General features: G+C 50.4%; 1 protein-coding gene across 1 annotated transcript in view; it reads left to right on the top strand.

Annotated features, from left to right (window-relative positions):
• The window catches only part of FBRSL1 (fibrosin like 1), a 317,105-nt gene that overhangs the window by 233,066 nt on the left and 66,219 nt on the right, over positions 1-17,820 (top strand). Inside the window, 1 exon segment of the mRNA XM_027844057.1 lies at positions 1,610-1,639. Within this exon segment, the coding sequence (XP_027699858.1) occupies positions 1,610-1,639 (30 nt within the window).

Genomic DNA, 17,820 nt, shown 5'->3' with positions numbered 1-17,820 from the left:
TCAGATGTGGGTTGGACTAAATGCTCTTGGTTTCCCTTCTGTCGCTGAAATTCCATAAGAGCAACCCCCTGGACTGTGACCTGTGAGCAACGGCCACATGCCTATGGCTCCATCCCCTGACCCTTGGCCCTGTGCCCAGAACCACCACTCCACCACCCCTGAGTGTTCTTCCCCAGGGCCTGGCTTCTAAACGTGGGCCTAGTGTCTCAGAGAGAAATGTGAGGACCTGGGGACTGTTCCTTTGAGACGCTTTCACTCTTTCAGCACACCTTATGGTGTGCTTTGTGCATATGACTATGGGCAGCTATGGTGGGGGTTTGCATGATCTCTGCTGTTGGAATAAACTTCTAAACAGCTGATCACCGATTGGGTTGGTTGGAGTGTTAGAGGTTGTGTCAGACCCACATGGAGGTACTGGAGTCGCAGGGACAAAAATGAAATAGCCTCTGCCCTCGAGGCACTTAAGTCTCATTGAGGAAATATAGAGGGTTAATCCTGTCCAGAAAAGGACCCAGGGACAGCCAGTAGCATCTAATCCTCTGCTACCATCACAGACCCTCACAGCTCCTTTGAGGTTTTCAGAAAGAAGGCCAGCCAGCCATTCATGCTAAAAGATATAGGTCAAATAGGCAGCCTGGTATAGTGGTTAGCAAAATGGCTTCACAGTAAAGAAAACCTGGGTTCAAGTCTCAGCTGTGATATAATCAAGGCCGCATGACAGGGCAAGTCAACAGAAATTCTCTCTCTGAGATCCTTAGTTGCAGAATTTGTCTTTTGCTTTGAGTAAAAGAGATTTTCCTTACTGGAAGTTCCCTGCACCAAAGAAATATCCAAAGTGAATAAGGTCTTTATTTGATGGGTTTTAGTGGGCATCTGGTTTTATTTGATGTGGTTTTAGTGGGCCACACACACACACAGGCCTAACTTGAGACACGCAGGAGAATAAGGGGAAGGGGCCCTGGAAGAGGAGTTTAGGGCATAAGATACGCCTGGGACACAGTCACCAGAGAGAGAGCCTCTGGAGCAGCTGGGTGAGAGCTGGGTGCTTTTGCCCGTGGGGGTATTGCTGCCTCTTTCCAGACACTCAGTGGAGGTGACCCTGTGCTGACATCCAGCTGACCTGAGGGTCTTCATGTATTTGAATGGTTGGTTCCTTATACCCACCTCTCCCACTTTCCACGGGGCAGCTCTGGTAGTCTTCCTAATAAGGTGGAGTTCCCACTGGTTCCATAACAAAGGTACCACTGCTAATTCCCAGACAGCTTACTCAGTGATACCAGGGACAATCACAGCCAATGCCACCTCTAATTAAACCTTGTCTTGGAACGCCTTGTTCAGCCACCCTCCACCCCCGCCACGTTCCCCCATCTCCCATGTTCCGGGATTTCAAAAGAAGACAAATTTGCTTTTCTCTCCCTGAACATGAGATTTCCATTAGCAATCAGGCTGCAATGGGTAGGGCAGGGTAGGAGGATCAAGGTGTGTATTTTGTGTTCCCTGAGGTAGGTGTTAACCAGAGACAGGGAGGATGTTAAAAAATGATTTAATAGGTTCATTTTAAAGGCTTTTTTTTTTTACATGAAGTTTTCTCTCTTTCTCTCATCCACAGTGTGACAGCGAGAGCGATATTGATGATAAGGTAAGATCTGAGTTCTTCCCATCCCTCCCTGCATGGATGGAAGTAAACATCCTTTCTCAGCAGCCCTCTCCTGCTGACTGCCAGCCCACTCCCAAGGCTAGAGATGGTTACTGCCGCTTCCTCGGACTCAAAGGGGTGTCCTTCCTGGGGGATTGTTGACCCTCAGTCCTCACAGGGGACATTGGCTTTTTGTTACTCTTCCTTCCCTCTTCTGGCATGAGAATGAGAGGGGGCAGGATGGGTCCTTGAATCCTTGGCAAAAGCCCCTAAAGCGAGGAGAATCTGACAAGTAAGGAACAGGAGGGTTTGGGTCCCAAATCCTTTTAATAATAAAAGGATTAGTTCTGTGAAATTTGAATTCAGTCAAAGGGCTGCACTTGAGTGCCTAGAGGGCCACAGGTGGCCTCGAGGCCTCAGGTTCTCCACCCCTAGTTTGGGATAATCTCTGGGCTTCACTTTTCTTTGTACTCTCCTCCCACACCCATACCCCCAATCCCTTCACCACAGATAATCGAGAGACCTCTGAAACATTCCAGGATCCCCAGGGGAGGGTGACGTGGCTTCTCTGTGTCAGAGAATGGATGATCCATTGAATGTTGGCAGCAGAGTGGGTTTCCACAGTGACAGCTTGATCTCATGCTCTATGAGGCTGAGAGAGAGCCAATTTCTGTGCACATAGAGAAGGCAGGAAGTGGGAGGGTGGACCGTGTGTGTCTGTGGGAAAGGATATATTTGAATATCTGCTGTGATCAGGGACAACATGGCCTTGGGACATTATCTGGGTGGATGGAACAACCAAGGATTGGTGACTTAGGGAGCTGCTGAGACCACCCTTTCCCAGAGGGGAAGTTTTCCCTTCTCTCCCTGCATAAGCCTTCTGTGCAAAATAGGTCAGTCAGTCACCAGGCATTCACCAAGCATCACTATGTGCCAGACCTTTTGCTCAGAGTACTCTTTAGAGTGCTGGGGCTCCCCTGATTTGGTGTGGCTTCTCTCAAACCTATCCCCAGGGAAGCCGGGAGCCAGGATGCAAAGGGCATAGGGGTGGGGGAAGGTAAGCCAGCCGTGACTCGGGTTGTATGTAATCTATGCCACCTTCATGGCAGACATCAAGCTTGAGTAAGGAGACTTAAAAAAGGGGAAGAAAAGGGATATAGCATTTGCTGAACCAAACCCATCTCCCCTGTCACTTCCAGGTAAGGGGAGGGGAGAGACATCCATCACAGGGTGGGGAGCAGAGCCGTGGGTGCTGACAGGCGCCAGGCAGACCACTAGCGAGTCCCCTGGATGAAGCTATAAGTGACGTGTGGCGGCATTGGGCAGACGCGCCATTAACGACATTCTAAATTACCCCGGCGCCCGGTCAAGCAGCGTTCCCACCAGACTGACGTTTGCTACATTGGGTTTGACTTCACCTTGTAGTGGAGAAATTGAAATCTGAACTACATTGATTAGCTTTCCGAGTGCACAATCAGAGGTTACCTTATGAGGAAGCAGCTTTGAGCCGGGCGGTCCCCATGGGGGAATGGGGGTGGGGAGGTGAGCAAGCCACACACACCTGCACGCTCTAGCTTTGCCAGGCCCTGTGGCAGAAGAGGGGCCTAAGAGAGCTCTTTCTCCCAGCTAATCCCAAGCCCAGCAATTCCCTGGGCTTGCCAGGTTCTTCCAGCTCCAAATCCAATGTCCTTTCCATCATTCCATTCTGCTTCTGATATGGGAGTCCTGGACTGGAAATGAGAAGTACCTGGGCTGAAAGGATGCCTCCGCCATCTGCTAACTGGTTGCCCAACGACCAGTCACCTAACCTTTCTCAGCCTCAGTTTTCTCATCTGTAAAATCAGACTTACATTACTCATAGTACCTACCTCCCAGAGATATCAAGACAAACGAGTGTGTGCAAAGTGTTGACAGAATATTAAATGTCAGTGTCACTTATTATTTCTCATCATGGCACCCTCAGTAAAGATCGTCGATCTTGGTGCAGCTGTGGGGATCCCCAGAGCACTGGCATCATCCCTATGCCCGTGCTCACTCACCCTTGGCTGTCTATGGCTAAGTACACGCATGTGGACATAGGAGTTGATCCCCTCCTGCCTGTCACTCATTTTTTTAAAGCCCAGTCCTTCCCCAGGCAGAAGCAGGCCTCCTTGGGCTCTGGCAAGCTCCCAGTCTGGAATCGAAGATGTTTACAGTGGTCTTTGAGTTGATCCCTGCACGCCCCACTTGATGAGGTGGCAGCCCCAGTCATACAGCCTTCCCCCATCCTGTGCCCACAGGAGCCTCCTCCCGAGCACACAGCCCTCAGGCCGGGGCTGGAGCTCCTTACTGTCCTATTTCCCGGCCCATGGCTGGTTTCATGCTAGCTCACGCCTGGGCTGGGTCTAGGTCTCCCCGGTCCCCCTGAGTTCTTCTGTCCTTCCCCCAAGTGCCTTTTTTTGTCTACACTCCGTGGATGGGGACAGAGATCATACAGGACTGAGTCAGGAGTTCTGAGTTCTAGTCTTAGATCTTCCAGCAACTTGGCCTGTTTTATCTTGGACAAGTCGCCTTTCTCCCTGGGGACCCTGATAGTGAAGATATTGGACTAGGTCCTAGTCACTAGTGACTTCGAGCCCGGGGGCCCTTCCAGTTCTGCTCACCCAAGACTGGCGGGCCCTGACCACGTAGAGGCCATTTCTGTCTCTTCCAGATCCTGGTTTATAATCTTTCCCATTCTGGGGGTCAAAGATTTTCTCTCTCTCTGATTTCACAGAGCTAATGAAAGGTCTAAAAAGGCAGCAGATAGGAGGGGCTATTTTTATTAGGGTTGTTTGGGGGCTTTTGTTCGGCCTTTTCGTCCCCAGCACCTGAGAATCAAGGTGTCAAAGTAGACAGAGAACTGGCCTTCAAGCCAGGAAGGTTGTGTTCAAGACTTAGCTCTGTCGTGTATAAGAGGCTCTGTGACCCCACGAAAGCCCTTTAACCTCTGAATGGACAGGCTCCCCTCTAAGGCCCTACATTGAAGGAAAAGAGCTGGCCTGAGGTGACAGGGAGTTTCCTTCCTAGACTGGCAGTATCCCAGGTCCAGTCCCATCCTCATCATTACGTACCTTACAACATAGTAAATATTTGACAAATATTTGTTGGATCGGTGACTCTGAACCCCCTGCAGCCCCCCCTCACTTCCCACCCCCTGCACACTACCCCTATTCTAGATGCGTTCAGGGTAAGAAGACTGGGGGGCCCTGCTCCGTGAGGGTTGGACTTCCCTCAGTTTCAGGCATCATTCTGTTCCCTGGCAGTTACTGTGATATGCTGTCCATGCACTATAAACATTGTTACTGAAAATATATACTTCCTTTTAATAGCAACTCCAGCATTAACAGATAAGCAATTACCGTTCATTTTCAGGAACTATAAAGTCCTCATTAATTCAAGATTTATGTAGTCGGAGCATTTAGCCCAGGAATAACACCACCGAGAATTGGTTTATACACATGTAATGACAGGGCTTACGGCTCACTTTAGCCAACATTTCCATAATAGAGGGTTGTAAACCATTGAGCCTGGCTCCTTCATTGTCTCCTTCCTACCTGGGCCATTCTTGCAGAAGCCCAGGAGCAGGGCCCAGGAGCCTGGCTGGCTCCCCAGGGGAGAGCCCCCCAAGGGGTCCAGTCCCTGGGAGCCAGCCAGCTTCTTGGCTCTGTTTATAATGGCAGTTGGAAGCTATGAGGGGGACATCCTGTGCCCTGCCCGGCCCCACAGTCATGATGACAGGTTGTCAGGCCAGGCCCTCCCCTTTCCGGGCCAGCCTCCTGGCTACTGCTCCATCTGATGGCTACTCCTGAAGAGAGAGAAAGGAGAGGGAGAGAGGGAGAAGGAGAGAGAGAGAGAAGATAGAGAGAGGAGGGGAAGAGGAGAGACAGAGGGAATTCATGGCTTTGTGATCTGATTTAATGACCTATCCCTCCCCACCCCCTCCTTGTGAGGCCACACTGCTCCCTCAGCCTCCTCAGCTTCTGCTGAAGGAGGGAGGGGAGATGACTCTGAATTGACAGGCCACAAGCAAGGGGGGAGGGGTACAGCACCAGGCCCCTCAATGAGGATGCTGCCAATCTCCATGCCTCCACCCATCCCCAGAGTGCCCTATGCTTCTTCCTGGGTGACCCCACTATTCCCCCAACCTCAGACTGTACCATTTCTACACCCAGGGAAGCCCACTTCCCTGCATGGCCTTGATCAGTCCCACCCACCACTACCTTTAGGGTCACTGCCTTTTGTATACCCGATAACAAGACCAGCTTGACCCTGTCTGGACCAACAAGCAATGAATTCCTTGGCCACCAGGTTTGCACTTTGTAAACAATAAAGGAAGGTGGCCCAAGTATTTTCTTTTTAGGAGCTTCTTCTAGAAGGTCAGTCTGTCCACAAGCGTTTATTACGTGCCAACAGTATGCTAAGGATGCAGAGAAAGGCAGAAACGAATTGTCCCTGCTCTCTGGAGGCTCCCACTCTTACAGAGAGGAGACAACGTGCAAACAACTAGGAATCAACTAGAAATACCCAGGATAAATTGGGGAGGGATAAAGTGTGTATAGTTTGAATTATTTCAAAGTAGTTTTAAAATCCATTGTCAGAATTCTGCACTTTTTGTAATAAATTCAGTTCAATTCAGCCAGCATTAGGCACTTGCTGTATGAGGCACATTACCTGATGGAGAGAGAACTGGCCTGGAGTCAGAAGTTTGGGGTTCTCCCTGCCCTGTACAAGGCATTTCGCCTCTCTCTCCTCTAAGCAATATCCCAAGACTAGACTAGAAGCAGTAAAGAAGTTACTAGCCTATGCTGATAGAGAGATTTTCCTCATCGTGGAAGGCCCCATGCCAAGGAAATCAGGGACCCAGTCCCTCTTCCTAGGTGTCAGCTTCATGGGAACTTAAGCAAAGCTGTCCCCAACCTCTCAGGGTTGCCCTTCTATGGGGCCTGGGAAGGGGGACAGTTTGATAGAGAGGAAAGTAAATAAAACATGTACAAAATAACCTTTGGGAGTGGAGCCCTAACCACTCGGGAAATCATGAACAGCCTCTCGCAGGATGTGCTGAACCTTAAAGGGAGCTAGGTAATGGTTTCTTCCTGTAAATTAGATTTTTGTTTACTAGATTTTGTAAAACCAAGGCCCACCTGTTAGGACACATGTGAGAACAGGGTTGTTGAGGTCCAGTCTGAAGCCCTATGTAACTGAGAGATCTAAGGCAGAGGCATCGCCATGCAGGAGGTCTTTGAGAGGCCAGGTGGAGGGTGGATGGCCTTTGTGGGGCCTGGCCTGAGGGGAGGGTCCCACCAGGCGAATTAGAATTGAACAGGCTGATCTGGAGGCCTCCATCTGCTTCGATGCAGTCCCTGTGCGGTTAACCTCTCCTAACCTTTGACCCTCTCTACTCCTGGCCCTCAAAGCTATCAGCCTCTTGTTAACTTCAGGTCCTGAGGCACATGGCCACCCCAGAGCGACCTCGGGCTCAATTGTCAGACCTATAAATTAGATAAATTGGAGTCTGGTGGTTTTTTTTTTTTTCACCCTGAGAGAGTCCCACAAAGGATGCCACTCAGTGAGAGCAAGAAGTTGGGAGGTAGGGGGAGAATAGCACTGTGCCCTATTTGGAGAGAGCCCACTGCTCAGCAGGGTCGGGAAGGAGTTCACTCAGAGGCAACCCCATTACCTCTGTTTTCACAAATTATTCTGGCTTATGAGGTGCTTGGCTCTGTCTTTTCTCTCCTTCTAAAGGACTGCAAGCGATGTCAGCCCTCTCTGATTCGGGCACCCTCTTCATTTGGCATCCTGAGACAAAGCCCCAGTCACTCAAGCCTAGTGGCAGCCCTGCCTTGCGGTTCTCACCGAGGCCAGGCTGGCCCCTGCCCACAGATCTCAGGGCTGCCAGACTCACGGCTCTTGACAGCATGTTGGGAAGCTCTGCTCGCCCCGTCATCTCCAATAATCAACAGCCCACCTGCCGACACTTTGACAGACTTAATGGTTTTTTATACAAAAATGGACAGACTTAATGTTTCAACTGTAGCAATCATCCGTCCTGATCTCTTTAATGAAATTAGATTAAGCGCACCTGGGAAAATGCTGAGACGGCACATTGCCTTCATCACCTCCTTTAATTTAAAACCAATTTGCGGGGAAAATACTCTGTGAAGCCCAAGGCTGCTTGGAGAGAGACAGAGGAGGAGGGCAGGGAGGGATTTCTGAAATCTGTCTGGATGGCTGCTGGCAGTGTTAATTCCTCTCCCTGCTGCGCTGTGAAATATTAACAGCCTTAAGGAACAGATCGGGGAGTTTAGAGACTCGCTGCCATGTGGCTACCCCAGCACCAACCCACCCACTGTCTTTCTTCAGCAGAGGAGAAACAAAAACAGAAATCTTCAGAGGCAGAGTCCTTCGGAGGGCTGGGAGCCCAGTGGGAACATCCTGAACTCCCTCCCCCTTGCCGTGGACGGGAACAGCTTCAGCTCTCCTAGCCGGACTACCCCCAATGGCGTCCGCCATTGTTCAGTCTCTACCAGGCTTGTTGGCTGTCCCTCCTCTGCAGAGATTGGGCAGGGGGATGGGCTCCTTCCTGGATGTCCTCCCAACCGGTTCAATTCCATATAACAAGTATTCATTAAGCACCTGCTCTCATCTAGGTGCTGGGGATGCAAAGGCAAAAAAGAAAGTCCCCTCAAAGTGCTTACGTTCTATTTTCCGGAAACAACCTGTACACAGATAAGCAAATACAAAATGTCTGTCTTCACAGACCAGTGAGCTTCAGGGTAGGAGTGAGAGTGACCACTGAGATTCATGGGTAGGGGTGAGAGTGAAGAGTCTTCCTAATAAGGGATTCAGCATCTCATCCATTGTCATAGCATTATCAAATTTTTTTAAGGCTTGCCCAAGGATTCTTAGCTCAGGATCTATGTAGCAAACCCCCACCCCAGGCCTGGGCCCATGAGTAGATTTTAGGGGGTCCATGAACTTAGATGAAAAAAAAAACTGCTTTATTTTCACCAACTTCTAACCAAAATTTAGCATTTCCTTCAATTATTTTAAAACATGATTCTGAGAAGGGGTCCATACGTGTCACCAGTCTTCCAAATTGATCCACAGGGCATGCACAGACACAGAAGGTTAAGAACCCCTGAGTCAGAAGAACTTGGAGATCACTTAACATTGCCCTCTTAAATGAAGTAGTTGATACCTTAGAGGGAGTCATCCAGAGAGGTCTCAAATGAGCCAGCGTTAGAATCAGTCAGTAAACACTGCGTGTTCTAGGCACTGGGGATACAAAGACAGAAATGAAATAGTTCCTGCCCTCAAGGAGCTTCCCTTCTATTAAGGAAAAGAACCTATTCCCAGATAGAAAATAAATGCAAAGTAATTTTGGTGGTGGAATTGCCGTTCCTGGCTGGACAGGCCAGCAGACTGTATCCTTTTGTCCATGTCTGCCCTTGCTGATCCCTCTAGCTCGTGGGTGTTTTCCAGGGTTCTGTTCCCCCTTCCCCGGCGTTGCTCCCATTTGGCCATCTCCCTTTGGATAGCTTTCGGTGCAGTCATCTTTGAAGACCGGAGGTCACTTGGGGTTGGGAATTGGGAAGTATGTGGCTACGTCCATGCTAGAGTAAGGGGCCTAGCTGGACTAGTTTGGCCATCCTGGAGCCTGGAATGTGTCTAGGGTAGGGAACTTGGGGTGTTTGTAGGAATTAAGGTTAGAGAAAGGGGTGCTTGGAACCAGCTTGTGAGGGGTCATAGATTCGCCAGCAGATTACATTCAACACGTGTTGGGCATGTGACCCAAGGCAAGGCCCTTAGCCTCTCTGTGCCCCAGACTTCTCGGTAAGACTCTTAAATTTGTAGAAGACATGCTGATCTGTATTGGAAGAGGGAATTCCCTACAGTGATGAAATCAAAAAAAAATCTAACTCTATGTATCATCTGCATTTCACGAAAGGAGAAAACTGAAGTTGTAAGAATTAAAGTAACTTGCCCAGGGCAACACTGTTAAGGAAGGAGGATTTGAATTCAGATCTTCTTGATTTCTAGATCCTAGCTGCCTCTGATAGTCTATGCTGTGAAATGGAGAGGGTACATACACAGTATTGCAGCTATTATTTCATTGACATAGCTGGAAGGATGAGTAGGGGCTGCGTAGATCAACCCCCCTCATTTTACAGAAAAGGAAACCAAGGCCCAGAAGTCAAGTTCATGGGATCTTGCTTCTAACCCTGGAAGAGACCTTAGGGGCTGTGTAGGTCTAATACTCTCATTTTACAGATAAGAAAAACCAAGGATCAGAGAGACAGCCTTTCCAAGATCACAAAGGTAGTGATCAGATTGCCCGGGTAGAATTTGAACCCGGGTCCTCTCATTCTGGAGCCTTCACTCTTTCTGTCATATAGGGTCACTTCTCAAGGTCGTGCCAAGGCAGAAGAGGGATCTGCACCTGTTGGGTCTGAGGAAGGAAGGACAGCTAATGGGTAACTGAAGGGATCTCTGGAGGCTTCATCTGGGCCTAGAAGGAAGGGAAGGGCGTCTCCTGGGGCAGCTAGGTGGCAATGGATAGAGCACCGGCCCTGGATTCAGGAGGACCTGAGTTCAGATCTGGCCTCAGACACATAACACTTACTAGCTGTGTGACTCTGGACAAGTCACTTAACCCCACTGCCTGGTCAAAAAAAAAAACAAGGGAAAGGCATCTCCACCCCTGGAGGGCAGTAATGACTCACAGGCAGGGAAGCCAGAGAGCGCTGGATATGGGCATGGAATGGACAGTGTCACAGGGTGGATGGTGGTACCATTGACAGGGCCAGGAAGAAGAGCAGAGGTGGGGGGAGGGTTAAGAATCTCAGTATTAGGGAATCTTTTCCTTTTTCCATGGCATCATAGAATTTATTTCTTTATTTTTTAATAGCTGGTAGGGCCTTTGAAGATCATCTCATTTCACAGATGAATTCAGTTTGGGATCTTTAGAGCCTGAGGTGGCCTGAACCTTCCCTCCTCTCTCCCCTCCCACCCCACCCCACTCGCCATTCTCTGAGTGCAGATTAGAAACAGCCAGTCAGAAGGGGAGGGTGGAGGGAGGGAGGGTGTCAGAGGCAGGCACATGGACTTGAAAGGTCAAATTCTGTTTTCTCTTTTGTGTGCTACAGAGGAGAGGGATGATGCCTGAGAGTCATTGTTGAAAGACTTCCATTCCAGATGTCACTTGAGGGAGGAGAGGATATTTAGACAGTTTTCTCCTTTCCCTGCTGCCTCTGAGTGAAGGAGGCCTTGTTTGCATGTTGTCTCTCCCCCCCCCCACCCCTCCTTGAGAGAAGGGACTATATTTTGCCTTTCTTTGCCTGGTGTACAGGAGGCACTTAATAAATGCTTGTTGTCTTGTGTCCTGACCAAACTCCAACCCCTCTCCTCTCTGTCTACTAACCTTTGTGCCCCCTTCGTATCCCGGGCCCTGCTCGAACCCTTAGCAAACAATTGTTGGAGGATATTGATTAGAAGTGATTTGACTGACCAAGGTGCTAACCTCCTCCCATGCCCTGTCCTCCTCCCAGGCCCTGTCCTCCTCACAGGCCCTGTCCTCCTCACCTGCTCCGTAACAGGCTGGAGACATAGAAGAAGCTTGTGAGAGTAGATTTAGAGGTCAGAGGACCTCAGTTCAAATCCTTCCTTTTATGCTTATAACCTGGGTGACTTGGGCAAGGGGTCCTCCATATCTTCCTTTGTAAAATTAAGAGGGGCCCCCTTCCAGGTCTGGCCCCATAAGCCTTTGCAGATTCTAACTGCTAAGGACTTCAGCCCCTCCCCAGACAGACGGGCAGACAGACAGACAGGCTGATAGTCCAGAAATGCCTGGCTGAGGCCAGGCAGGGAGGCTTTGTGTCAGGCCAGGCCCCTGGTGCTGTTGGCAGCCCCTGGACCCAAGGCCCACAGGGAGCCCCCCACCCAGAGCCTGGGAGGTGGCAGCTAATCTGGGAAGCCCCATAAAGAGCCCCCCGCTCTGTCCCAGGCTTGTCAGAGGATTCGTTCCGCAGCTGCAGGGGAAAGAGAGGTGTAAACTGCCAAGAACCATCTTAATGACGGCTGGAGCAGGAGCCAGATGCCAGATGGCAGCCTCCGCTGTGGCTGTGGTTGGTATTTAACTGCGTTTTTATTGGAAAAATATGGGGTGAAAAATTGTGTGGGACTCATTAGGCGGCCTGCTGCGATTGTGACCGGCCTGCCAGTCTCCTCGGGGCTTGGGGCCAAGCTGCCTTTTTCTTAAGCCTTAGCTGCAGCAGCCCCCAACCCTGGAGGGGGAACCTCCTCTTCCTTCTTTCTTCCTCTTCATCTTCTTCCTCACTTTTCTAACTTCTTCATCTTTACGCCCTCCTCTTCCTTCTTCCTCTTATTTTTCCTTTCCCTCCTCAAAGCATGATACCTTCCATTCCTCCCTTCCTTCTCCTCTCCTCTCCTCTCCTCTCTTCTTTCCTCTCCCATCCCAGCTCCAGCCAAGACAGAGGCTGATTTCATCCAAAAGCTTTAGGCTCAGTCTGTTAGAGGCCTCCTGGACCCCCCAGAAAAACCCACCTGACCAAGCCTTTCTAGGCCCAGCCCTACCCTGCCTGCATCTCTCTCCTCTGCTCCAGCCCAGCTCTAGCCTGCCTCTGCCCTGGGGCCCATTTGGCCTGGCTCTAGCCATACCAGCCTGGCCCCCAGCCCTACTTTGGCCCCACTTGGCACTACACCTCTAGTCTTCCCCTTCCCTTTCCTACTCTTCCCTCCCCTTCTCCTCTGAGCCCAAGCTACAGATGAGTTTCATTTTCCTCTTCCTGCATATAAACTAAAAATATTGAGTGTAAGGCCTTGGGAAGAGAGGCTTACTCTTTTCCCTGGTGCAAAGGCATCTAGGAAACGCCTTTGATTTCCTTCTCTCCCCAACCCCCTCCCCCCAGCCACCACCAATCGGGCAAAAAAGACCGGGAGAAAAGAGGGAGCATTCCCTGGTGGGTTTCCTGAAGCTTGAGGAGGGAGGCTGCCTGTCTATGTGCTGCTGCCCTTTTCAGAGATACAGAAGCCCAGAGTTCCCTTTCCTAGTATTTGTAGGTTGGAGGGCTGGGGGACAGGGTCAGTGGCTTCCCTGTTAGGGTAGTGAGGGGAAAGATAGGGGCGAGAAACTCTTGGCTAAATCTTTCTAAGGAGGATTTGAATACAAACTGGGATTCACTCCCGTGAGGTCCATCTTCCTCCTCCTTCCTCCTCCGTTGAGACCAACAGAATGCAAGCTCCTTGAGGGCAGACACTTCTCACATTTCTCTTTCTCTCATTGCCGTCTCCTCCATTTGCTGTCTCTGCCTCTTCCCCCTCTCCCCTTTCATATAGTATAATGCTGGAGATGACCTAAGAGGTCATCTCACCAAACCCCTTCATTTTTAGATGCAAAAAGGGGCCCAGAGAGTGTCAGAGACTTACCCAGAGAGTAAATATCAGAGATGGGCTCCCTTCCCCTCTCTGCCCTGTATATCTCTCAGCTCCATCAGCCCATATGTGGGTGAGCTAGGCCCGGTGTGGCTATCAGGGTCCAGGGCCCTGGACCCACCACCTTCCCCAGGAAGTGGCCCCACCTGTTTGTTCTTCTGGCTCCCTGTAGCAGGAAGCAGATACAGTGCTAGGGCCTGACATAGGCAGGCTTGGGAAGTTTCTGCCTTTTAGAGGTAATTTCTTTCTCTCTCTCTCTCTAGTGTGTGGGTGTGAATCACGACTGTTTCTCTGCTTGGCCCTGGAAGTGTTCAGCTCAAGCAGCCAAGTTTTCTCCCTTTGAAGGAGCTTTTCTGAGCTGTGAACTGTGTGAGCTTTCTAAAGAGCATTCATGTCTCATCCCACAGGCTGCCTTGCAGAACACACACACACACATACACACATACACACCCACCACACAGGCAGAGCCTGACTCACTGAACACACCTACACCCTGCCTACATACACAAACACATGTACACACAGCCTGACTCACTGCTCACATATTCACACTCCATCTCTACACACACACACACACACACACACACACACACACACACACAAACTACCCATCCATCCATGCGTCACCACCTGTCCCAGGGGTGACCTGCCAGGGAGTCTGGGTCCCTAGAGAGACCGCTGGAGACATTGAGATATGTGAGTGTTTCTAGAATCGTTGATGTCTTTTTCCAAAGGGAGATGAGGACAATGACCAGGGGAGCCCCAATGCCCCTTAACCTCTCCTGCTTGGAGGACCTGCCCCCTTGTTACATATCACTGAGTGATGATCTCCTCAGCCTTGGTCCTCTGTGACCTCTGGCCTCTGGCCACCAGCCTGCCGGGCAGGTCCGGACATCAGCGTTCTACTTTCATCCCCTTATCCAGTTGTGACCCCAGGCTGTGACCTCTAGGCATCTATCGTGGAGGGACAGTTGGCCTTGCAGTCTAAAGCCTCTCATCCCTTTCTCAGGGGACAGAAGGGCTTAAAATAAAATGTGCTGCTAGGTAGGGGATGGGCTGGGGTTTTTCCTCTACTCCCCTTTTTGTTCTAGAAAGGACTAGAAGAGTCTCGCAGAGGTTATTTGTTGGAGGTTACTTATCGGAACCACTATGGATCCAATCTAGGTCACCGGTCAGCACGTGGGGAGCCAGTACCAGGAGACAAGGCACTATGACCCACCTACTAACTGGGAGTCAGGAAAACTGAGGTCAGCTCAGTTGTCAGTGGTATGACCTTGATTAAATCTCTCTGGGCCTCAATTTCCTATTGTAGTAGAAAGAGGATTTGTTTTAGAGTTGGAAGATCTGGGCCAGGACCCAGCTCAGTTGGGCATCATCATACAGCGAGTGGAAGGAGGACTGGATTTGCAGTCAGATCCTGGTTTCAGATCCAAGATCCTAAGTGCCTACTATGTGACAGTCATTGTACTAAGCTAAATGACTTCTCAGGGCCCTCACAGCCCTTTTTCTGTGATCTCAATTCTAGGCTGGAACAGAATGGAAAAGCATTTATTAAGTACTTACCATGCCAAACACTGCTGAGTGCTGGGAATGCAAATATGGAATCAAGGCAGCCCTTGTTCCAGAGGAGCTCACATCCTAAGCATTTCTAGGAGGATTTCTCTGCCTAGTGGATAGAAGGATCCTAGGGGCCAACAGCAGGGCTGATGGCAAGGCCCAGAGTTAAGAAGGGGAGATCCTCATGGGATTGGGGTAAGCAGGACTTCACTGTGCGGTAGTTGGGAGACAAAATGCATGTGATGGGTGAAGAGAGAGAGCATGAGGAACCATGAATTCAAGTAGCAAGTGTTGGATAATCTACTTCTTCTCTCCTATGGACCTGCCCTTATAGCAAAGGGCCATCTTGGTAAAGGCAGAGCTAGAGAGGCCATGGAGGTCATAAGATTGCCCACTTGCTTCCAAAGAGCCCTGGATAGTTCAACTGAGATCATTCTTAGATGGTAAGGGGGCTGAACAGGTGGGCACAGGGGGACCATAGCCAAGAACAAGAATCCCCCTTTTGTCCCACCATTTGGGCCTCCTTTCCGGCCTCCTTTCCTATCGGCTTGCTTCCCCTTTCCCCCTCCCCCCCACCTCCTTCATCCTCCTACCGCTATGAAACATCAGGGGCTCCGCGTGCTGCGCCCAGCTCCGTTTGCCAACACAGCCTTAGCTGGGGCCTCTGGGGGACAGCCGATTATAGAGGAGCCCCGGAGGCCCATAGCAGCAAGAGGAGAGAGGGCTCTGCAGATGGCTTAATGGACTCATTTGTAACCACCACAAGAGCGGGGAGATGAGCTGTTGCCACGTTTTAATTTGACAGCCAGAAGCAGGGTGAGGGCCCCTTAGCTCAGCTCCTCCCCTATTGTCACTAAAATCCCCAGCCTCTTCCTCCTCCTCCACACCAACTTACTGAGGTTGGGCATGAGCTAGGGGAAGGGCAGGGGTGGGAGAAACTGGAGAGGGAATAAACAGAGTGACTGCTGTATTTGGGGAGCTCAGCCCTGACTGTTCAGGTGTGTGCTGCCACTGTCTCTCCCCCCACCCACCCCCACTTTGACCAGCAAGAGAAGAGGGAGGAAGGGAACCCAACCCCCGTCGAACCAGAGGCCTCTGTGTATGTGTCTTCAATAACAATTCCAGCACTCGGTCAGCTTTTCCTGGGCACCTACTGTGTGCAGGGTCCTTTGTTCAGTTGCCCAGGCCCAGCCAGGATCAAGCCATTGTCTTAAGGAAGCCAAATGATGGAAAGCCCACAAACTGGTCCAGCCCCTACCTATCACGTGTCAGGCACTTAGTAGGTGCTCTTGAGACAAAAGACAAAACAGTCCTTGCCCTCACAGTGCTTCCATTTTATTGGGGGAAGAAAAAACGTCCAGAAGATTAAATTCAAAATGCTTACCAAGTAACTACGTCGTCATTTTGGAGTTTGGGTGGAGGTACTGGCAGCTCAGAGAGAGGGGGTCAGGAAAGGTCTCCCTATAGCATGTAGTACCTGGGCTGAGATTTGAAGGGAGCTAGGGATTCCAAGAGGCAGAGGTGTGGAGGGGAAACATTCCAGACATCAGGAGCCCCTTGTACAAAAGCAGAGAGCTAGAGGTGGAATGTTCTGTGTGAGAAACAGCAGGAAAAGCAGTTTGGTGCTTAATGACTTAACGAGTGGAGAGGCAATATGAGATATTGTCTGAGGCTCTGGGCCTTAACATTTCTGAGCCTCAGTTACCTCATCTGTAAAATGGACTAGATGGTTACACTAGATGGCGTCTGAGATCCCTTTCAGCTTTAAATCTATGATCCTAATTGAATTGGACTGGACTCTGGTTTCCTAGGCCCCAGTTCTGCTCCAGGCTGTTGGCTGGACTCTGGGCTCTGGGCTCAAAGCTCTAGGCTCTTGGCTGGACTGGGCTGTTTCCATGTACGCTCAGACCCTGGGAGACATTAGCCAGCATAGATTGTTAGTGACAGCCGGACACTTTAATGCTCAGAGGAGAAGTTTGATTTAATAGGGACCTTGTCGTTTACCATTTGTCTGTGGGCCCCAGTGGGGTGCCCACTGGTCAACTGCTCTGTCCCCAGAGTGCTTTTTTTGTTGGTTTGTTTTGTCTTAATCCTGGCCACAGATTGTAGGGCTGTGGGGGTACCAGCCAGCAGGGGGGAGGGGAGGGGCAGGACCTGGGGCCTGCAGGCCTTTGGGTAGTTAATGGATGTCAGGTTAGTGTCTCATAAATAGGAGATGAATCCTGCGACTGTGGACAGTGCTGGTGCTGCTGTCCTGCCCTGACTCTGAGGGGGTCCACCTGTGTCATTCAGGAGGTGGGTAGAGACCGAGGCTTTGAGGTGAAGGGCAGGCTTGGCTCCCACGGGGCCTCGCTAGGCTGGTCAGGGGGAGGGAAGGGTAAACTGAGTGTGAGGCTTGGTTTCTCCTAGCTTAGAGGGAATAGGAAGGGAAACCCTAATGTGTAAACTTTATCTAGCAAAATAGACGTCTTTGGCTCAAACGCAGACATGTTGGCATAGATGCAAAAAAAAAAAAAAACATGAATTCACACATTCAAATGCCAGTCCTCACATGTAGGGTACATGCCCCGTATCCCTTGGTCCTTGTTTCTGACAGTCAGAAAGGAAAAGCCCCTGTGTTTCTTCTCTGAGGACCTTCTCCAAGATGAGAGCAACCTAATGGACAAAGGACCCCCCTTCACTACCCTGGCACCATCCTCTTCCTGTCCATACCTCCTATCCTTCAAGTCAATAAATACTTCCTGAAGGCCTCCTGTCCTCATGCCCAGCCTGAAGCATTGCTATGCTAAGGAAGAGAAGAGGGCAGATGAAGAGCCTGCCCTCAGAGAGCTTACAATCTTGAAGAGACAGAAAGGGAATAGACCCAGGGCTGTGTTTTCTGAGAGCTCTCTGTGTGGGATAACCAGAAAAGGAACAGGCCTCGCTCCTGATCTGGGAGTCTGCAGGAGACCAGGAGCAAACCCCAGGTCCTGTCCTCAAATAATGAGTGACATCACATAAGCACCATTCAGCAAGGGGTTATGGAGCAATTGGTCAGCCAGGTGCTGCACTGTGTGCTGGGTACACAGAGAAGAAACAGTCCTTCCCCTCAGGGAGCTTACATTCTGTCAGAGGAGAGGGCGTGGACACAGAAAAGTGGGTACAAACTAGAGACC

The sequence above is a fragment of the Vombatus ursinus genome, unplaced genomic scaffold (genome assembly GCF_900497805.2).
Source record: "Vombatus ursinus unplaced genomic scaffold, bare-nosed wombat genome assembly UNPS02014935.1, whole genome shotgun sequence".
Classification (NCBI taxonomy): Eukaryota; Metazoa; Chordata; class Mammalia; order Diprotodontia; family Vombatidae; genus Vombatus; species Vombatus ursinus.
This window is presented reverse-complemented; position numbering and strand designations above follow the sequence as displayed.